The sequence below is a fragment of the Gymnoscopelus braueri genome, assembly GCF_963280865.1.
Source record: "Gymnoscopelus braueri genome assembly, chromosome: 6".
Classification (NCBI taxonomy): domain Eukaryota; kingdom Metazoa; phylum Chordata; class Actinopteri; order Myctophiformes; family Myctophidae; genus Gymnoscopelus; species Gymnoscopelus braueri.
Window position 1 is genome coordinate 21481251 of NC_137607.1, and position 16956 is coordinate 21498206.

At 40.1% G+C, this 16956-nt stretch overlaps 1 protein-coding gene and 1 pseudogene across 2 annotated transcripts in view; one reads left to right on the forward strand and one right to left on the reverse strand.

The window, feature by feature from the left end:
* Window positions 1-11129, forward strand: part of LOC308086848 (lon protease homolog, mitochondrial-like) — a 14815-nt pseudogene extending 3686 nt beyond the window's left edge. Inside the window, exons 5-19 of the transcript XR_013935083.1 lie at window positions 5-71; window positions 255-339; window positions 710-778; window positions 993-1144; window positions 1743-1881; window positions 2379-2557; window positions 3200-3287; window positions 3484-3606; window positions 4041-4157; window positions 5279-5419; window positions 5756-5921; window positions 6049-6138; window positions 6266-6393; window positions 8806-8970; window positions 9970-11129. The product of XR_013935083.1 is annotated as a lon protease homolog, mitochondrial-like (transcript). The remainder of the gene's footprint in view (window positions 1-4; window positions 72-254; window positions 340-709; window positions 779-992; window positions 1145-1742; window positions 1882-2378; window positions 2558-3199; window positions 3288-3483; window positions 3607-4040; window positions 4158-5278; window positions 5420-5755; window positions 5922-6048; window positions 6139-6265; window positions 6394-8805; window positions 8971-9969) is intronic.
* A 1358-nt stretch (window positions 11130-12487) lies between these two features.
* Window positions 12488-15746, reverse strand: rpl36 (ribosomal protein L36). Its single transcript, XM_080429815.1, has 4 exons — window positions 15684-15746; window positions 14368-14462; window positions 13866-14000; window positions 12488-12646 (listed from the first exon to the last, which is right to left on the reverse strand). Exons 2-4 carry the CDS (start codon window positions 14458-14460, stop codon window positions 12557-12559), a joined length of 318 nt encoding a protein of 105 aa, XP_080285941.1. The 5' UTR covers window positions 14461-14462; window positions 15684-15746; the 3' UTR covers window positions 12488-12556.
* Between the last annotated feature and the right edge of the window lie 1210 nt (window positions 15747-16956).

Sequence of the window (16956 nt, forward strand, 5' to 3'; positions counted from 1 at the left end):
TCAGTGACATGGGAGCAGCTCTGACCGGAGCAGAGTCCCATGAACTCCAGGACGTTCTGGAAGAGATCAATGTGAGCTGACTATTTAGCTTCTCATTCTAGAGTATTTTGCAGCTTTTATTACAATGTTGCGTTTCACATACAAGGATACTTAATTTTCCATTCTACAAATACCGCATTGGACATTGAAGGAGGTCAACACCAGTCAAACACCTTCAGAACATGTTGACTGTTTCTCTGTCTCTTTTTCCCCAGATCCCCAAACGGTTGTACAAGGCTCTGTCTCTCCTGAAGAAGGAATATGAGCTCAGTAAACTGCAGCAAACGCCTGGGAAGAGAGGTCACGTCAAATCATTATTAAATGGATAATTTCCACAATTATAATCCACTGTACCATAGGGTCATTTGTTCTTACTTAAAGGGGAACTCGTCAATATTTAACATAAATGCAATAAGGACATATGAGAATCAGACCCAACACTGCCCGGTGCACAGTGTGTGTCTTGGTGCAGGAAAATCTCCAGCCTACAGAAATCAGCACAATTTGACATTTTTTCAGAGAGTGCTCTTTGCACACAGAACACATTGGGAAGTCTTGTGTCTGGTTTTCACATGTCCTCAACGATAGAATGATAGAATTTACGTTAAATATTAAAAAAATTCCCTCTCATTTTCTCATCCTCTTGCCTTTCCTCTCCTTCCTCCACCAGGTTGAGGAGAAGATCAAACAGACCCACAGGAAGTACCTGTTACAGGAGCAACTCAAGATCATTAAGAAGGTTGGAGACACAGCATATTCTCAGAATAGCCAATATAAGGCCTTCTTTTACAGTGTGTGATCGCTCTGCCTGTCCTTGAGTAAGGCACTGATTTTGAACCCGCATGAGGGGAACTGCATCAGAAGTGAAAGAAATGTGTACGCTTACTACAGTATGTGTGTGGTCCTGTTCATTATGGCCTGTGAAATAATCTTGATCTTTTGTGTTGTTTCAGGAGCTGGGTTTGGAGAAGGAGGACAAGGATGCGATCGAGGAGAAGTTTAGAGAGAGACTAAAAGAAAGAACTGTCCCTCAACACATCATGGATGTCATCAATGAAGAATTGAACAAACTGGGATTGTTGGACAACCACTCTTCAGAGTTCAAGTTAGTCTGCCCTGTACTCTACTGTATTCAATTGTGCTCTATATATTACAGGAGGACCACTCAAGTCAAGGTCAATTTATGCTTTGCGCAACAAGTGTCAAACAATTTGTCGCACAACAAAAGACCTCAAACCAATAAAAATGTGTTGTGTACCTTTGGACAAATTAATGGTCGCAGATGCTTCATAATATTCCGCCTATTCTGATTGGTTTGGAAGATGAAGTAAGGTCCATTACCATGGAGATGAACACGACTACATTCACTTCCTTGTTTACATTTTCTGGCCACGTTGTTGGCGAGTCGCAGACAGTATGAATGCTCAAAACTCAAAACATTGTGACACGTCATTCGAAACTTGTCGCTGAAAGCATAAATTGACCTCTTGTCTCTGCTACAGTTTTCTTTATTATCTTAATAATAAAATGTATTATTCTCCTCTGTTCTCATACTGTATGCTCAACACTAAACAACCTTGTCATATCTACTGCTCCACCCTAAACTTTATTCTGATCCAGTGGTGATGTGGTTAATATTAGTTAAATTGACTTAGTTGAGTTTAATTACTGTCTAACTTAAAAGTTATGTCTTTGTGTTCCAGTGTAACCCGTAACTATCTAGACTGGCTGACCAGTATGCCCTGGGGGACATACAGTGAAGAGAATTTGGCACTGGACCGAGCCAAAGAGGTTCTGGAAGAAGATCATTATGGGATGGATGACGTCAAGAAACGCATCTTGGTTAGAACTTATGACTTTGACTTATTAAATAAATCCTGCTGTTTGACAGAGCAGAATTTAGATGATAGAAATGCTTAATTCAGTGAAAGTACAGAATAGAATACGTAGAATAAAACAAAATTGTTTGTAAATTATTACACTAGCTAGTTTTTTGGTATATTGCACTGTTGCCCAAGTAAGAACAGATCAATGCTAGGAAGTAGGAACAAGTTCTGTACAATTTAACTCCAACCCCAAAATACAGTATGTGTAGGTTCATTTAGGAGGCCTGGTCAAACCTGGCTGCAGTGTTCAGGTCAGAATGTAATTTCTCAGGCGGGTTGTTTTCACACTGAACATACTGAACAACACCAATTTGTTCAGGTCTCTCACTCTCTCATTATATTGACATACTGGGGGAGAGTACACACATGCTCTCTCTCTTTTTAGAACAGATGTAATATCCTTTTTCTCATCCCCTTTCTTTCTTCGTCTACCTGTTGTCCGTCTGTCTGTAGGAGTTTATAGCAGTCAGTCAGCTGCGTGGTTCTACACAGGGGAAGATCCTGTGTTTCTATGGCCCTCCAGGAGTAGGGAAGACCTCTATAGCCCGCTCCATCGCCAGAGCCCTCAACAGACAGTACTTCAGATTCAGTGTGGGAGGCATGACTGATGTGGCTGAGATCAAAGGCCATAGGTATGGAAATATAGTTTATCGTCTACTGCTGTTAATGCAAAAAGGCCAACAGTGGACTCCAGATGTTTGGCAGTCTATGATTTAAATTGAGTCTTTGAGTGACTTTCCTTTAAAATAAAATTGTGTTAATGCACACCAAGGAGAATGCATTGTATCAGAACATAACATTTTTTACCTGCCACTTTTCAAATGAGATTTTGCTGGTATTTCCTACAGTTTTACAGTGTACAAACTAAAATGACAATTGAAGAGATGCCTGTGCATGAGTGGGCAAAGCCTTCCACAAAATCCTCTGTCAAAATGTATTAGACACTGCTGGGCATTAATACAAATTTTATTTAGTTAAACTATTTTATAATTCAGTGCCCTTGGTCGACTGTCAAGCTTTGTATGAAGTTTCATCAGAATTGTTGAAGCTATGACTGTTAGACGCGCGCACGCACACACACACACACACACACACACACACACACACACAGGACTAAACATGATCCTAAACATGCCAGTTTACTGAATTGACAAAGTGCTACTATTTCAACTTGCATTATTAGCACTGTTGGTCCTACATGTTACATTTTAAATTATAAATGTATTTCTGAGAATATAAGTAAATTGTGTGTGTATTTGTCTTTCTGCGTCCAGGAGAACCTATGTAGGTGCAATGCCTGGGAAAATTATCCAGTGCTTGAAGAAAACCAAGACAGAGAATCCACTGGTGCTCATAGATGAGGTTAGTGAAGGTTGTTCATGAGACGTCAGCTGAAAGTCCTGTTGTCATTTCTACATTATTGCAAAGTGCTGTGACTTCAGTGTTCTCTCCTAGCATAACTGAATATTGCTGTTAGGTGGATAGGATGGAGGGTGATATAATAATAATAATAACAATAATGTTGATGTGTATGATCACTACTTCCTGACGCTGTTAGGTGGACAAAATCGGTCGTGGTTACCAGGGTGACCCATCCTCAGCGCTGTTGGAGCTTTTGGACCCTGAGCAGAATGCCAACTTCCTGGATCATTACTTGGATGTACCTGTGGACCTATCAAAGGTAGGAGAGTCAGTGCATACTATGTGTCTCTCTCATAGGCATGTACAGGTAACAAGAAAATGTGGTGCTTCATAAGCATTTCTTTAATATCTTAGTGTATTATTCTTACCTGAGTATTTTGAAAGATAATGTACCAATTAATTTAGGTTGTGATACAAATTTTCCAGGTATGATGACTTACAGTAGGTCGTCTCAACTTGGAGGATAAGCTAAATGCTGTTTAGGTTAGGCATTTCTGTCTTGATTAGAAGAGCCTTTTCCAGGAAACCAGTGCCATCTGTAGGGTACAAGTGGTCACTGAACTGTTTGAGGACTTCCCTTTATTTTTAACAGTTACCTGTTAAAAATAAATGTTTTTCTATCTGTTCCCATAGTACTGCATTAAAATCCTGTTGTCTAAATCCCTGCCCTCTCTCTCTTCCTGATCCAATCAGGTTTTGTTTATTTGTACAGCCAATGTGGTTGACACCATTCCAGAGCCTCTCAGGGACAGGATGGAGATGATTAATGTGTCGGGATACGTGGCACAGGAGAAACTACAAATTGCAGAGGTAACACCATAGAAAGCATCTCCATTCAACTGGTATTTCCGCACACAGAAACAAATCCTACAATATCTGGTCATTTTGTCAGTTATGATGCAAAGTAATCTCACAGCAAGCTTAAAGCACAATTAAACTTTGGTAAAAGTTTAGGTTGTGTAATTTCCTGGCAATGATGTCGCTCCTAATTTTGGTGAGATATCTTCAATAGTTGCTCCGTAGCTTAAAAATTGATGATTCAATATATTCTCCTCATTGACTTACACTGTGAAACTGTCTCAAAGTCACACTTTTAGTAGCCTCGATCTCCAGGCTTTCATTGTTTAGTTTTGCTAAAAAATAAAAGCCTGGCCCAGCGCGTCGGTGTACTCGGTATGAGGAAGTGTTTCATTTCCCAACCAACCAGAGTGCAGTGGGCGTCGCTCGTAATGTTGTGTTAACGGGGCGGGGGTTGACGGACAGATCGGTGAACCAATGGGATCAGGCGCAATCTCTCGCTGGCTCTATACACCCGCCCCTCTATACACGAAATCAGGAGCGTTGGGGCAGTCTACACGTTTAGCAAACAAAATCTACATACGCCATACCAAACATAAGCATACTTACCTTCAGTTGGGACTTGTAATTATACATTGGCAGAATCCACTGTTCAAATTCATTTGTGTGCTAATTGCTAAAAGTGTGACTTTGAGACCTCTTTGACCGTGCAATGTATGTCAATGAGGAGACTATTTTGTATTATGAATTTTTAATACACAGAGCAACTACTGAAGACATCTTGCCAATAATAGGAGTTCTATCATGGCAAGGTAACTGCACAACCCAAACTTATACCGTTGAAATGTACTTTATAATATCACCATCTAGTTTGTGTTTTTCTTTCTATGCCTTTTGTAAGACATGAATTTTGGTTTGGCGTGAAAGTAAATATACATGTTTCATTGCAGTTTGTTTATGACTGATGATGTGTATTATTCTGATTTGCTCGAGCCTATTGGGAGAACAAGCTTGTTTATGCATCATGTTATGCCACTTTTTGAAGCCTTCTTCGAAAGACATCTATCTCTCTTCCCATCTTTTTCTCCCTGTCTCTCTCCCTTCCCCTCTCTTCACGCTGTCCCCAAATGTAGCGTTACCTGGTCCCTCAGCTGCGTACACTGTGTGGTCTTACTGAGGAGAAGGCCACCATCTCCCCGGACGCCCTCAGTCTGCTCATCAGACAGTACTGCAGGGAGTCTGGAGTCAGGAATCTACAGAAACAAGTTGAAAAGGTAAAACACTTGACATGAGCTTTGAAGCACAACATTATTTTTTGTGAGAATGGTTCAATCCCTTAGCCGGGTCATACCAAAGACTATAAAAATGGGACCCAATGCCTCCCTGCTTGGCACTCAGCATCAAGGGCTGTATTGGGGTTAAGTCTGATGACCAAATGAGCTTGTATTATTACTAGTTACCGTATAAGTATGAGTATGTATGCTACTGTAGGTTTAAATAACAAGTGTTCTCTTAGCTTAATCCAGATATGGAACCTGTGTGACTATGTTGATGTCTCCTGTGTGTGTTTATGTTTTTTGCCTGCGTGCGTCTATGCCCGTCTCTCCCAGGTGTTCCGTAAAGTGGCGTTCCATATCGTTAGCGGGGATAATAGCGATGTAATCATCACACCTGATAACCTGCAGAACTATGTTGGCAAACCGCTGTTTACCGTTGACCGAATGTATGACGTAACTCCACCGGGCGTCGTCATGGGACTGGCATGGACCTCCATGGGTGAGATGCTCACATGCATAGGCCAGACAAATACAGACATACTGTATGCATTCGTACATATACCTTACCTACAGTACAGTACTAGCCTAACCTGTAACAAAATGCAACTATCTCTCCCTCTCTCCAGGTGGCACGACTCTATTCATAGAGACATCGTTACGTCGCCCTCGTGACGCACCAGGGCAGAAAGAAGGGGAGGGATCGCTGGAGCTCACAGGTTGGTCATGATATCAGACGTACTTCTAGACACTAGACTGAACATAAGAGATTAATACAGCCTGAAGCGTTTGCATTCTTCTCTGGAACCAATATGTAACGAACCAATGTCTCCTCCAACCTTGCAGGTCAGCTTGGTGACGTAATGAAGGAAAGTGCCAAAATTGCCTCAACCTTTGCCAGATCATTCCTCATGAAACAAGAACCTGATAACAACTTCCTTGTCAACTCCCACCTGCACTTGCATGTTCCTGAGGTAACCTTTTTCTGATACAAAAACTTTTTTTTAAATAGATTTATATCTCGCCTTTTCTTAAAGCTACAGTAGTATTGCTGAAAAATTGCTCATTAAGCAGTAGAAATAAACATGCCACTTACCAAATATTGTGAAGTACAATTTTATTGTGAAGTAAAATGTTATATTTGATGCTATTTAGTCAGTAATGAAGAGCTTGGCTTGGCTGTGGTTTTAAACCAGGGTGGCACGTGGCTCACTGGTTAGCATGGTTTTCTCACAGCAAGGAGGTCCTGGCATTGAACCAAACTGAGGCTGACTGTGGCCTTTCTGCGTGGAGTTTGCATGTTCTCCCCGTGTTCAAATGTGATTCTCTGGTTTCCTCCCACACCAAAAGACATGCATATTAGAGACAGCTCTCACCTAATAGTTAGGCTGGATCAATTTGCAGTGGGCAAATGACATGTATGAGCAAATGTATAGTGTTGGCCAAATAAATAAAACAAATAAATGCTTGAGGTGCAAAAATGTCAGCATACTGTATATGTCTGTAAATAGTCCACAAAGGTTCTATTAAAAAGCCAGACCGCTGGCGTAGTGGTCCGGGCACCTCGGCTCCAAAGTAGCCTGACAGCGCGTCGAGGGTTTTAGTCCCGATCCCGGCGGCCTTTGCTGCATGTCAAAACACTTGACACGAGCTTTGAACAGCTCTAGCAACATCTCTCTCCCCATTTCCTGTCAACCTACTATCCTATCAATAAAGGAACAAAAAAGCCCCAAAATAAATCAAAAAGGAACTATTCTCTTGTGCATCACCCACTAGAAAAGGTATTGTCTTCCACTTGAGTGCAACAACTCACTTAAGGCGGCTTTCCATATACATGGACTTACCTAGCCCCACCCCACACCGCCCACCACAGCAACGGTTTCCACTACAATGAAGTGGGTAGAGTGGTGTGTAAGTGGTACTAAACTGGTGCCTAAAAAGTAGGTCTGAGCTGGGCTAAGCGGGGCTAAAGCTGTGACTGCTACTGATTGGTCGGCTCACAGCTGTGTCTGTCCACTCAGGTCTCTGTAAAATGTAAACACTACGGTAGCAGTGTTGCCATGTCCACTTATTATAAGCGACATTGGGCTTATGTTTCTGTAAAGTTGCTTGTAAATATTGGTAGTACTTTTACGCCACTACAATTATCTGAAAACGTATTAGTTACTAGTTACTTTTCAGATATAAATGATTACATTATAAAACATACATTAACCACTTAAGCCCTATTTTATACCTAGGCTATTTGAAAATAGCCGATCTACAAGCTCACAACACATCGCATCATTGTAGATCTGCTATTTTCAAACATTTTAGTACTTACTTTTGGTACCTTAAGTACATTTTGATACCAATAGTTTTTGTACTTTTACTGAAGTAATTCCAGACTTTCACTTGTAGATGCTTCTACATTGCAGTATTGATACTTTTACTTAAGTAAAACATTTGAGTATTTTTTCCACCACTGCTTGTTTCTAAAATGTAGTTGATTATTTGGGGCTTGTTTCCATGTTGTTGAAACCAGTGGTTCTTAAACATTTTCATGTCAAGGACCCCCAAATTAATATGTATTTGTCAACATTATATATGTATATATATTTTTTAAATAGCAGATGCACACACTCACAATGCGTCGCATCGCTACGCGTTGTGAGTTTGTAGATCTGCTATTTTCAAATAGCCGTAGATAGTCGCTTCTTTTGGGATTGTTTTCATAGACCTGATTGCTTATTTCTTTCTGCTAAACCTGGCAACAATGAATGTGCGACGATACACGCTAATAATGTTTTTTATATAAGTGATGGCAACGTGTTTAGACACCACACAGGTCTTCCCAACAATAGCGAAGATTAAAGTCAGGGTGAACATGGCCAAATAATAACTTAAGAGCCAAACTAGCTCTGAGGAAGCACGCTAGCATTTAGGCTAACCCTGTAGCCTGAGGCTAAGTTGGTGTGTTAAAGAAAGGGGCGTTGATTTCCTTCGGGAGGGGAGGGGAGGGTGGGGATTTTGCGAGTGGGGACTTTTGTGCAATGGAAACGCAAGACATTTTGAAGCGGTGCGGTGCGGTTCTGGACTGTACTGGACAGTGTCGTGCTTAAGCTGTGATGGAAAAGCGGCTTTAGAGTGACTAGCTGGTTTAACCCTTTAAGACCTGAGGCGATTCTTTAAAAAAAATCTAAATCCTAACAGTTTTTGGAACAAAATCTAAACATTTCTTTTTCACGATTTTTCAAAAATAGCAGATCTACAAGTTCATAGCGCGGCACTCGGTGCCGCGCTATGAGCTTGTATATCTGCTATTTTTGAATAGCCAAAGACATCTAAAGTGACACAGATGCGTTCCAGGTATTAATGGGTTAATAAAGCTGCATTTTCATTTCCAGGGGGCTACTCCCAAGGACGGGCCAAGCGCTGGCTGCACCATTGTTACTGCTCTGCTGTCCCTAGCAACCGACCGGCCAGTGCGCCAGAATGTAGCAATGACAGGAGAGTTGTCTTTGACTGGCAAAATACTGCCGGTGGGGGGAATCAAGGAGAAAACTATAGCTGTAAGTATGACATCCACACTAACCTGCGGGCACACATACAGAAACCAGCGCAGATCCGAGTACAGAAATCATCTCACGGCAGGGTTCTCATGTTGGTTATGAAAAACGGTTTGAATTTGGCCAATTACAGAATAAGAATGGTTATGTGTTGATAAATGTGGTGGCTGAAAATCATCCTTTCGATCTCAATTCTCGGTTTAGAGTTCTTGCCCCTAGAGTTTACGACATGGCGAAGCGGAATACGGCCAAGAGAAACTTCTCTGACTTGGAAGTAGTTATGTTAATGTCACAATTCTAATCAAACCAAGTGAATAGTGGAATTATAGGAAGTCATAAGAATGCAGTCTGGAAATGAATCACTGTTGTGGTCAACAGCTCACTTAAATCCATCAACAACACTTTAAATTAGATAAATGAAAACCTGACACTTTAATCACATAAATACAAATATTTTTCGAAACTTTGTGCATTGCCATTGTCTGTTTCCCATGTTGACTAGCCTACTTGCCAAACAAAAGTATTAACACTTAGTATTTTAGAAGCAATGAATGAGGTCCTGTCTCCTTCGAACAGCCCCCAGTTGTGGCTGTGCTGGCCACAGCTCTCTGGCTGCATCGGAACATCCAATGGCACCCAATTGTACTGCGTTATCCTGTGCAATATTGTGTAGACCCCCACAGGCCAGAATAATGTCTCACTCTTTGTTTACAGCAGAGTCGCCAACAGGCTCAAACATTTGCATAAACAAGTTGAGACTTGACATTTGATCGTAGGCTCCACTCATGTCAAATTAATGAACGGATTGGTAATGCAGAGTATTGCGTAGAATTGACCGTACGCCCAGTTTTCTGTCATATGTTGGTTTTATAAATGAGGACCAGTGATCAGTAAAATGCTATGGATAGGTGTAAAGCAGGGTCTACAGGACAAACAGTCAGACAGACAGACACACATTCTCAACATCGTCTTTGTCTCATATTGTTGTCTTCTGTTTCCCAGGCTCGTCGTGCAGGAGTGACCTGTATCATCCTACCTGCTGAAAACAAAAAGGATTTCTCAGATCTGGCGGACTACATTAGGGAGGGATTGGAGGTCCATTTTGTTGACCACTACGACAAAATATACCCCATTGTCTTCTCATAGACATTGACACTTCAAACACACGGCCAAACACAACATGCCTGCTTTCCACTACAGGGCCAAAGAGGGCAAACCCTGCCAGACAAAACAAACCAGAACTGCTCTAGCTAGGGGTTATTTAAAGGAGTAGTTTACTCAAAAAATGACTTATTTTCTATCAATTGCACACCCCATGAAGCCTTGAATCCATGGATTTATTTGTGTTTTTGTCGCATTCCTAAGCTAATAATTTGATTCCTGTCTCCTACCGGAGACACAAAGTAGATCCTTTGTGTCTCCTACCGGAAATACACCCGGGCATCAAATTATTGGTTTAGGAATGCGACAGAAACCAAAATAAATCCATGTATTCAAGGCTTCATGGGGTGTGCAATTGATAGAAAATAAATATTTTTTTGGGTGAACTCCTCCTTTAATATATTCTATTTAGTTTAAAAAAACATTTCTGTTAATTTCTGCAGAGATTGTCACCAAGACAGTAGATTCAAACAGGTATTGCTTTTGGTCCTGTTTGTCAGCATGGTCATGGTAAGCCCTACTTGGTTCTGCTGTGGAGATGTGCAGTGCGTGATTTGTTTAAAATCCGAGTGGTGTGGTTGCTCATTATGAGGGTGGCTGAAATGTGATTTTTACATCAACAATGAGGCGGTCACCCTCCCATTTAGTCCACAGGTGAAGAAAGGATGTCATACAGTATGATGAAGAACTGAAGTTTTACTCAACTGAAACACCTCAGCCAAATAATGTGAAAGATGGATGGACACATCACACCAGGACCAAATGATGGAACAATGAAATCTCTTAACCAGTACAATGTTTGGGGTTGTGACTTCGCTGCCAAGCAGCCACAGAATGCCAGTGCCCTGAACAGAAAGGTCTCGAGACAGTGTCCTGGGATATAGAGGACTCGGACAGACTTAACAATATAACCAATGTTATTTTATATTATTGTGTTATATGACCAGATGTGATCAGATGTGATGTTCTGTTGCCTTTTAATATAATACTGATCATAATTGGCTACTCTACTGTGTCTTTTCTTTGCACTAAAAGGGATTGGATAATCATTTCAGATTTTCACTTCCCTGCACACATAGTATTTGATTGCGTGTCCGACATTGCACACAGATTGTGGTGGTATTTCAAGAAACAACCCTTTAACTACATGTAGTTGTGTTAACATGGTTCTGTGTAGTTGCTTTAATCCAGAAACTAAATGCATGTGAACGTTCGTATCCTCTTTTACATAGTAAGTGTTGAATATATGTTGAATATACAGACAGGCAGTTAAAGGTAGGGTAAGTGATATTTTTGGGTTAAAGCGCTACATTCTGATAGTAATCATTGCAATAGAGTGTTTGTTCTGTAACAGGAGTCTCCCCAGCTCTTTAATAAACAGAAAATACATTTTCCGGTAGGTGTCAAAATCTCAGCCTATCAGGAGAAAGTACCATTTTTGCCTGCTCATTTCTTAGTGTCATCACTTCCAATTTCACTTGTTTAATCTATATCCTGACTGAGTTCTCTATCCTCATGGATAAAATTGGAAATGAAACAAATGCATTTTCTATTTTATAAAGAGCTGGAGAGACAAGGAGACTCCGTTTACTGAACAAACACTCTACAATGGGTACTATCAGAATAGAGCTATTTCACACTTATTTTAACCAAAGAAAATCACTTACCCTACCTTTAATGGTTTTATCTTTTTGTAGAAACCGCATACATCTGGTTTTAGTGCTCAACAGAGGACCCAGATAAATGCTAGGTCAGAGAAGATCACGTGCATTCATTACTTCTAAATATACTGCCTTTTCTCCCATAAGACACGCATGGTGCATTTAGAATTCAGACCATGAATAGGGCATCACCATCCAATAAGATTACATACAGTATGTAAAAGCATAGTTAAAGATTGAAGCAGTTTGAACAGGTAATATTTGACCAAAGTTTCAAATAAACATTGTATACTGTTCATACCATGGGTGTTAAACTGAAAGGTTGTGGACCCAGAAATATTAGGACATTCAATTATTCTCCCCATCTACTGCAACAATTTCAAAATCAACCAATCTGTCTTTGGTATTGATAAACATTGTACTAGCGTACTATATCACATACTGGTTTCGTTAATCTACATGTTTCTGACCTGATAAGATAGTTTGAAGGGGGGATTTTAATTTGTAGTGGTCTTATGTAATAGATCTAAAGCCTGATTTCTAAAATGCAGATCAAACTCAACACGTTGCAAATTTGTAAATTTGTAGATCAGCAATTTTTGACGTGTGATGCGCAACCAAGAATAAATAAGGCACAAGTTCCTCTGTCACCTACTTTACACCCATAATGGTTATATAATCATTCACATTACACAAAGTAGATGTTTAACTTTTATCAAACAACATTTTAATGAAACAACATTTTAGTCTTTCACATTTGAGCCAGATTAATCTTTCTTTGCAGCGGCCTTCCTCATAGCGGCAAGCACGTTGCTCAGCTCTTCCCTCTTTCTCTTGGCGCGGACGTGAGTTCCAATCTGAGGAAAACAACATTGACAAACATCATTACAGATGAATATGACCATAAGACATTTAACATTTCCCCAACTTAGTCAATAGTGTTTATAGTGTCTCCTGTCCTGTGTCTACTCATTTCTATAAGCACTCTTATGCTATAGTTTAGTTGTGAAGGGACCAACATTTTAAGTTTAACATAGTACATTGCATTTCCATTAAATTGAGAAGCTGCCAGGATTCATTTCATATATGTTTACCATCTCCTTTGTTTACATTAATTTGTGTGCAAAACGTGATTTTGAGACCAGTTTACCTGAATTCAGCATCACTAGTGTTTGCTGTCAGATACAACTACATCAAAGAGCATAACTCAAGTTACCAATCAAGCCTCTCTGGAAAGACGGACAGACCCTTCTCCCCAGCCTCACCAATTTGGATAATGATCAAGTAAACCATAACTACTACTGGCCGGGTATCAAGCACCTCAAATATATTTTTGTTTATAGCAGTAAAATCATTCTGGGTCACAAAACCTACAGAAGCATGTTTTTTTTTATATAGCTGTGGGGTATTTGAAATGTAGCCAATAACCTTGCACCCAATTAGACCTCAAGTTGTGCTCGACAGCTAATCACTGTCAGTACCCCTACCTTAATGACAACCAGCTCTAAACTAAGGAACAGAATTCAGACTGTCAAAAGTATCTTCTTCACTAGAGTTAGGCATTGTTGGGTTTTATCCAATACCGGTGCTAAACTGCACTTTTAAAATAGTGCTGGTGCATAAACTGATACTTTGATACAAATGACAGACACAAATCAGTGGTATAAATTCAAGATTAGCAATCAACCTTACTTTACATTGACAACTGAATTCCCCCACTGTAGTATTGGTAGGAATGTATAGGTAGGAATCTTCTGGTATGATGCACAATGTTGCACTACTGGGGGGACTTAAACGTAACACTGGACTGAAGACAGCCAAGTTATGAACTTGTGACTCCTTACTGTTGATTACAACGAACATTAAGGAGAGCTACAAGTTCACAACATGTCTCGCATTGCAATGCGTTGTGCTTGTAGAACAGCTACTTTCTGCGAGCGCCCCACATCACACAAGGGAGTTAAAAAAATGCAGTTGGCACATTGCATCACACTCTGCTTTCAAGTTTATCCCATGCATCGCCAAGACACAAAATACATCACAGTTAGAGTTCAAGCTATCCCACAAGACACGTACCCTCTTCTTGATGAACTTGAGGGCTCTCTTGTCCTTGGACACCTTCAGCAACTCCATGGCTCGCCTCTCGTAAGGAGCAAAACCACACACCTCACGGATCATGTCACGCACAAACTTGCTGTGCTTGGTGAGACGCTGGGGTAAAAGGTAAGGAGAGTTCAGTTAAAACCAATGTATTTCCATACTTCATAAAGACACTAATGTATGTACAATTCACTTAACACTGACAGCGGGACTTGCTGCCCACAATGTTGCATTGCTACAAAAGTATATTTTCTACCAGCACCTGCCACCTAACCATTTTGACTAGGACACATTGGAGACTGTGCCAAACTTAATAGCAATGTGGGTTAGTGGCCACAATGTGATCAGTCTTAATGTTGCTTCTGTGGATAAGCCATATTATGTTTTCTTTCCAGCAGCAGGTTAACGCAACAACATTTCAGCAAGTGATATAATTCCATTTACTCCACACCATGTCAACCATCTACTGTCTACTTACACCACGTCTGCGGCTGTGTTTGGGCGCAGTGACGTTCTTGGTGACCGGGTGGCCTTTGTTAAGGCCTACGGCCATCGGGTAGCGGATAGCCATGTCTGGAGAAGAGAGAACAGAGACTTCAGGTTAATTGACATGCATCTACTTCCCAGACCTAAACTATTACCCTAATCTGGTATAACTGCCCTGACATTGAGCATCTCTACCAACCCATCTCATGTCAACTACGGATGCGTGTATAAAATAAAGTGGATGCGTGTATAAAACGTTACATGTGTATAAAACGTTACATGTTTAAATACACTAATTAGCTTAACAACACAATATAAATGTGTTAAGTCCATGCATATTTGCTACAAAGTGAGTGACACCCACAACTAGAGGGAGCGACAATGATCTGGTACTACCCAAATATAGAGCTAACATGGGAAAATTCATCCTCCTCTGCCACCAAAATGTGGAATGCCCTGACACCTTCCATTCATTGAAAGATGTAAATCACTGGATTCTATCAAAACTAGCCTGAAAAAACATCAGGCAGGACACTGGGAGATAAATGCAATTTCCCATAGAAAGGTGTCATTCACGTTTCCCTTCTCCTTTTGTACAGTCTTTTATTTTGTTGATGACATGCATACATTTTTTATGCTATGTTGATTAATTAACTACACGAGACTACATTGGAAACAAGTCCCCAGGACGTGTTATTCTTTTAACCTGAATGACTGTACCTCGTGTTTACATTTCAATTTTAAGTATTCAAACAAAACTGTCAGGTTGTGCGTGGAGCCACCTTGTCGCCAATTAACGAAATCCATCACATAAGACCACGTACATTTCTTAAATGCTTTAGCGGTCTGCTTATTGCGGTTTTCATAACTAGCTATATTAATCACGGACTAGGACTGATGAACAACTAAGCTTTAAACCAAATAGTAGCATTTAGCTAAATACCGGTAGGGTGACAATATACAGAGCATTGACTGGTTTCGTGCGGAACGAAACAACTAATTTGCCGTCTATCTTTAATGCAGTGCTGCAGTGAATATACGCAAACTAATAATATATTGTAAACATTTCACTATGAGTTGTGTCAAGTGTTGCACTGCTGTGTAGTGAGTAGCATGAAGGCCAGTCAAGAGCTGCGACTTCGATGTAATATTTACAACTGTATCCTTATTAGTAGACACACAATATTTAAGACACGAGTTATTTGATATCAGTAGATTCATGTAGTTTAATTTGATTGTGTTTTGGATGTTTGATTGCGTTGATTCGTGGCAGATTGTGTTGGTTTAATTTCATCGCTTATTTCTTACCTGCTTTCTGTAATGGCTGTCGGGCCGGAAGGAATGTTCAGAGGGGGATGCTGGGTAATGAGGTCTTTCAACACGAGGTTGGGATGTCTACAGCACCCTCTGGTGGCTGGGAGGAGGACTTCATTACGAAAACTTGGCCACTCATAAGTTTTAGCTAGTGGTGGAAAAGGTATTTTTTCCGGAATACAAAAGTCCGGAATACAAAATTTACTTGAGTAAAAGTACAAAAGTATTGGTATGAAAATGTACTTAAACTACCATAAGTAGAAAGTACTCATTATGCAGAGTGTCCCATTTCACAAGTTTTCAAATGTATAAAAATCTTTCGAAAATAGCAGATCTACAAGCACACAATGCGTTGCTGTGAGGTTGTAGATCGGCTATTTTTAAATGGCTGAAGTGGTTAATGTATGTTTTGTAATAATAATCCATATCTACAAATTAACTAGTAACTTAAAGGGATACTTCACTTTAGGGCCGGGGACACATTTAAAAAAAATATTAAAAATAAATGAAAAAAGTTATGGAAAATTCATGGCCCCCTCACGCATTAGAGTGTCCTACTAATGTGTGAGGGGGCCATGAATTTTCCATAACTTTTTTCATTTATTTTTAATATTTTTTTTAAATGTGTCCCCGGCCCGAAAGTGAAGTATCCCTTTAAGTTTTCAAATAATTGTAGTGGAGTAAAAGTACAATATTTGCCTCTGAGATGTAGTGGAGCAGACGTAAAGTATTGAGAATTGAAAACACTCCAGTAAAGTAAAAATACCTCAACATTTTATTTAAGTACAGTATTCAGTACATAGTTACTTTCCACCACTGAGTAATACGACCCGAAATTAATCCCAGATCCCTAGTTGTTATATTTCGAAAGTGCAAAAGTGTCTTAATTGATTTCAGACGAATAACTGCTTTTATGGTGTCGTGTTACGTTAGTATGCAGGGAGGTCGGGGTGTTTACATGCATAGTTATATTACTATATGTTTTATATACAGCCAGTGGGTTCAAAGCTTGAAATGACGTGTCTGATGCATAGACAGCAGGGTCTGATGAGCAGAGACAGCAGTTGGCTCCCTCAGGCCCTCAGTCAGTGATGGAAGAAGTACTCACATTTTTCTAAATTTAAATCTACAAAGTGGAGTAAAAGTACAATATTATCCTCTGAGATGTATGGAGTAGAAGTAAAAGTACCGAAATTGGAAATACTCCAGTAATGTAAAACGACCTCAAAACTGTAGTACAGCACTACAAAGCAAATGTACAGTTACT

Bases quoted from the DNA above. Each gene is read 5' to 3' on its own strand.
- rpl36 (XM_080429815.1), bottom strand. From the start codon at position 14,460: ATGGCTATCCGCTACCCGATGGCCGTAGGCCTTAACAAAGGCCACCCG. The intron at 14,001-14,367 runs GTAAGTAGACAG...CTTTTACCCCAG, and splicing joins AACACAGCCGCAGACGTGGT to CGTCTCACCAAGCACAGCAA. The intron at 12,647-13,865 runs GTACGTGTCTTG...TGTTTTCCTCAG, and splicing joins TCAAGTTCATCAAGAAGAGG to ATTGGAACTCACGTCCGCGC.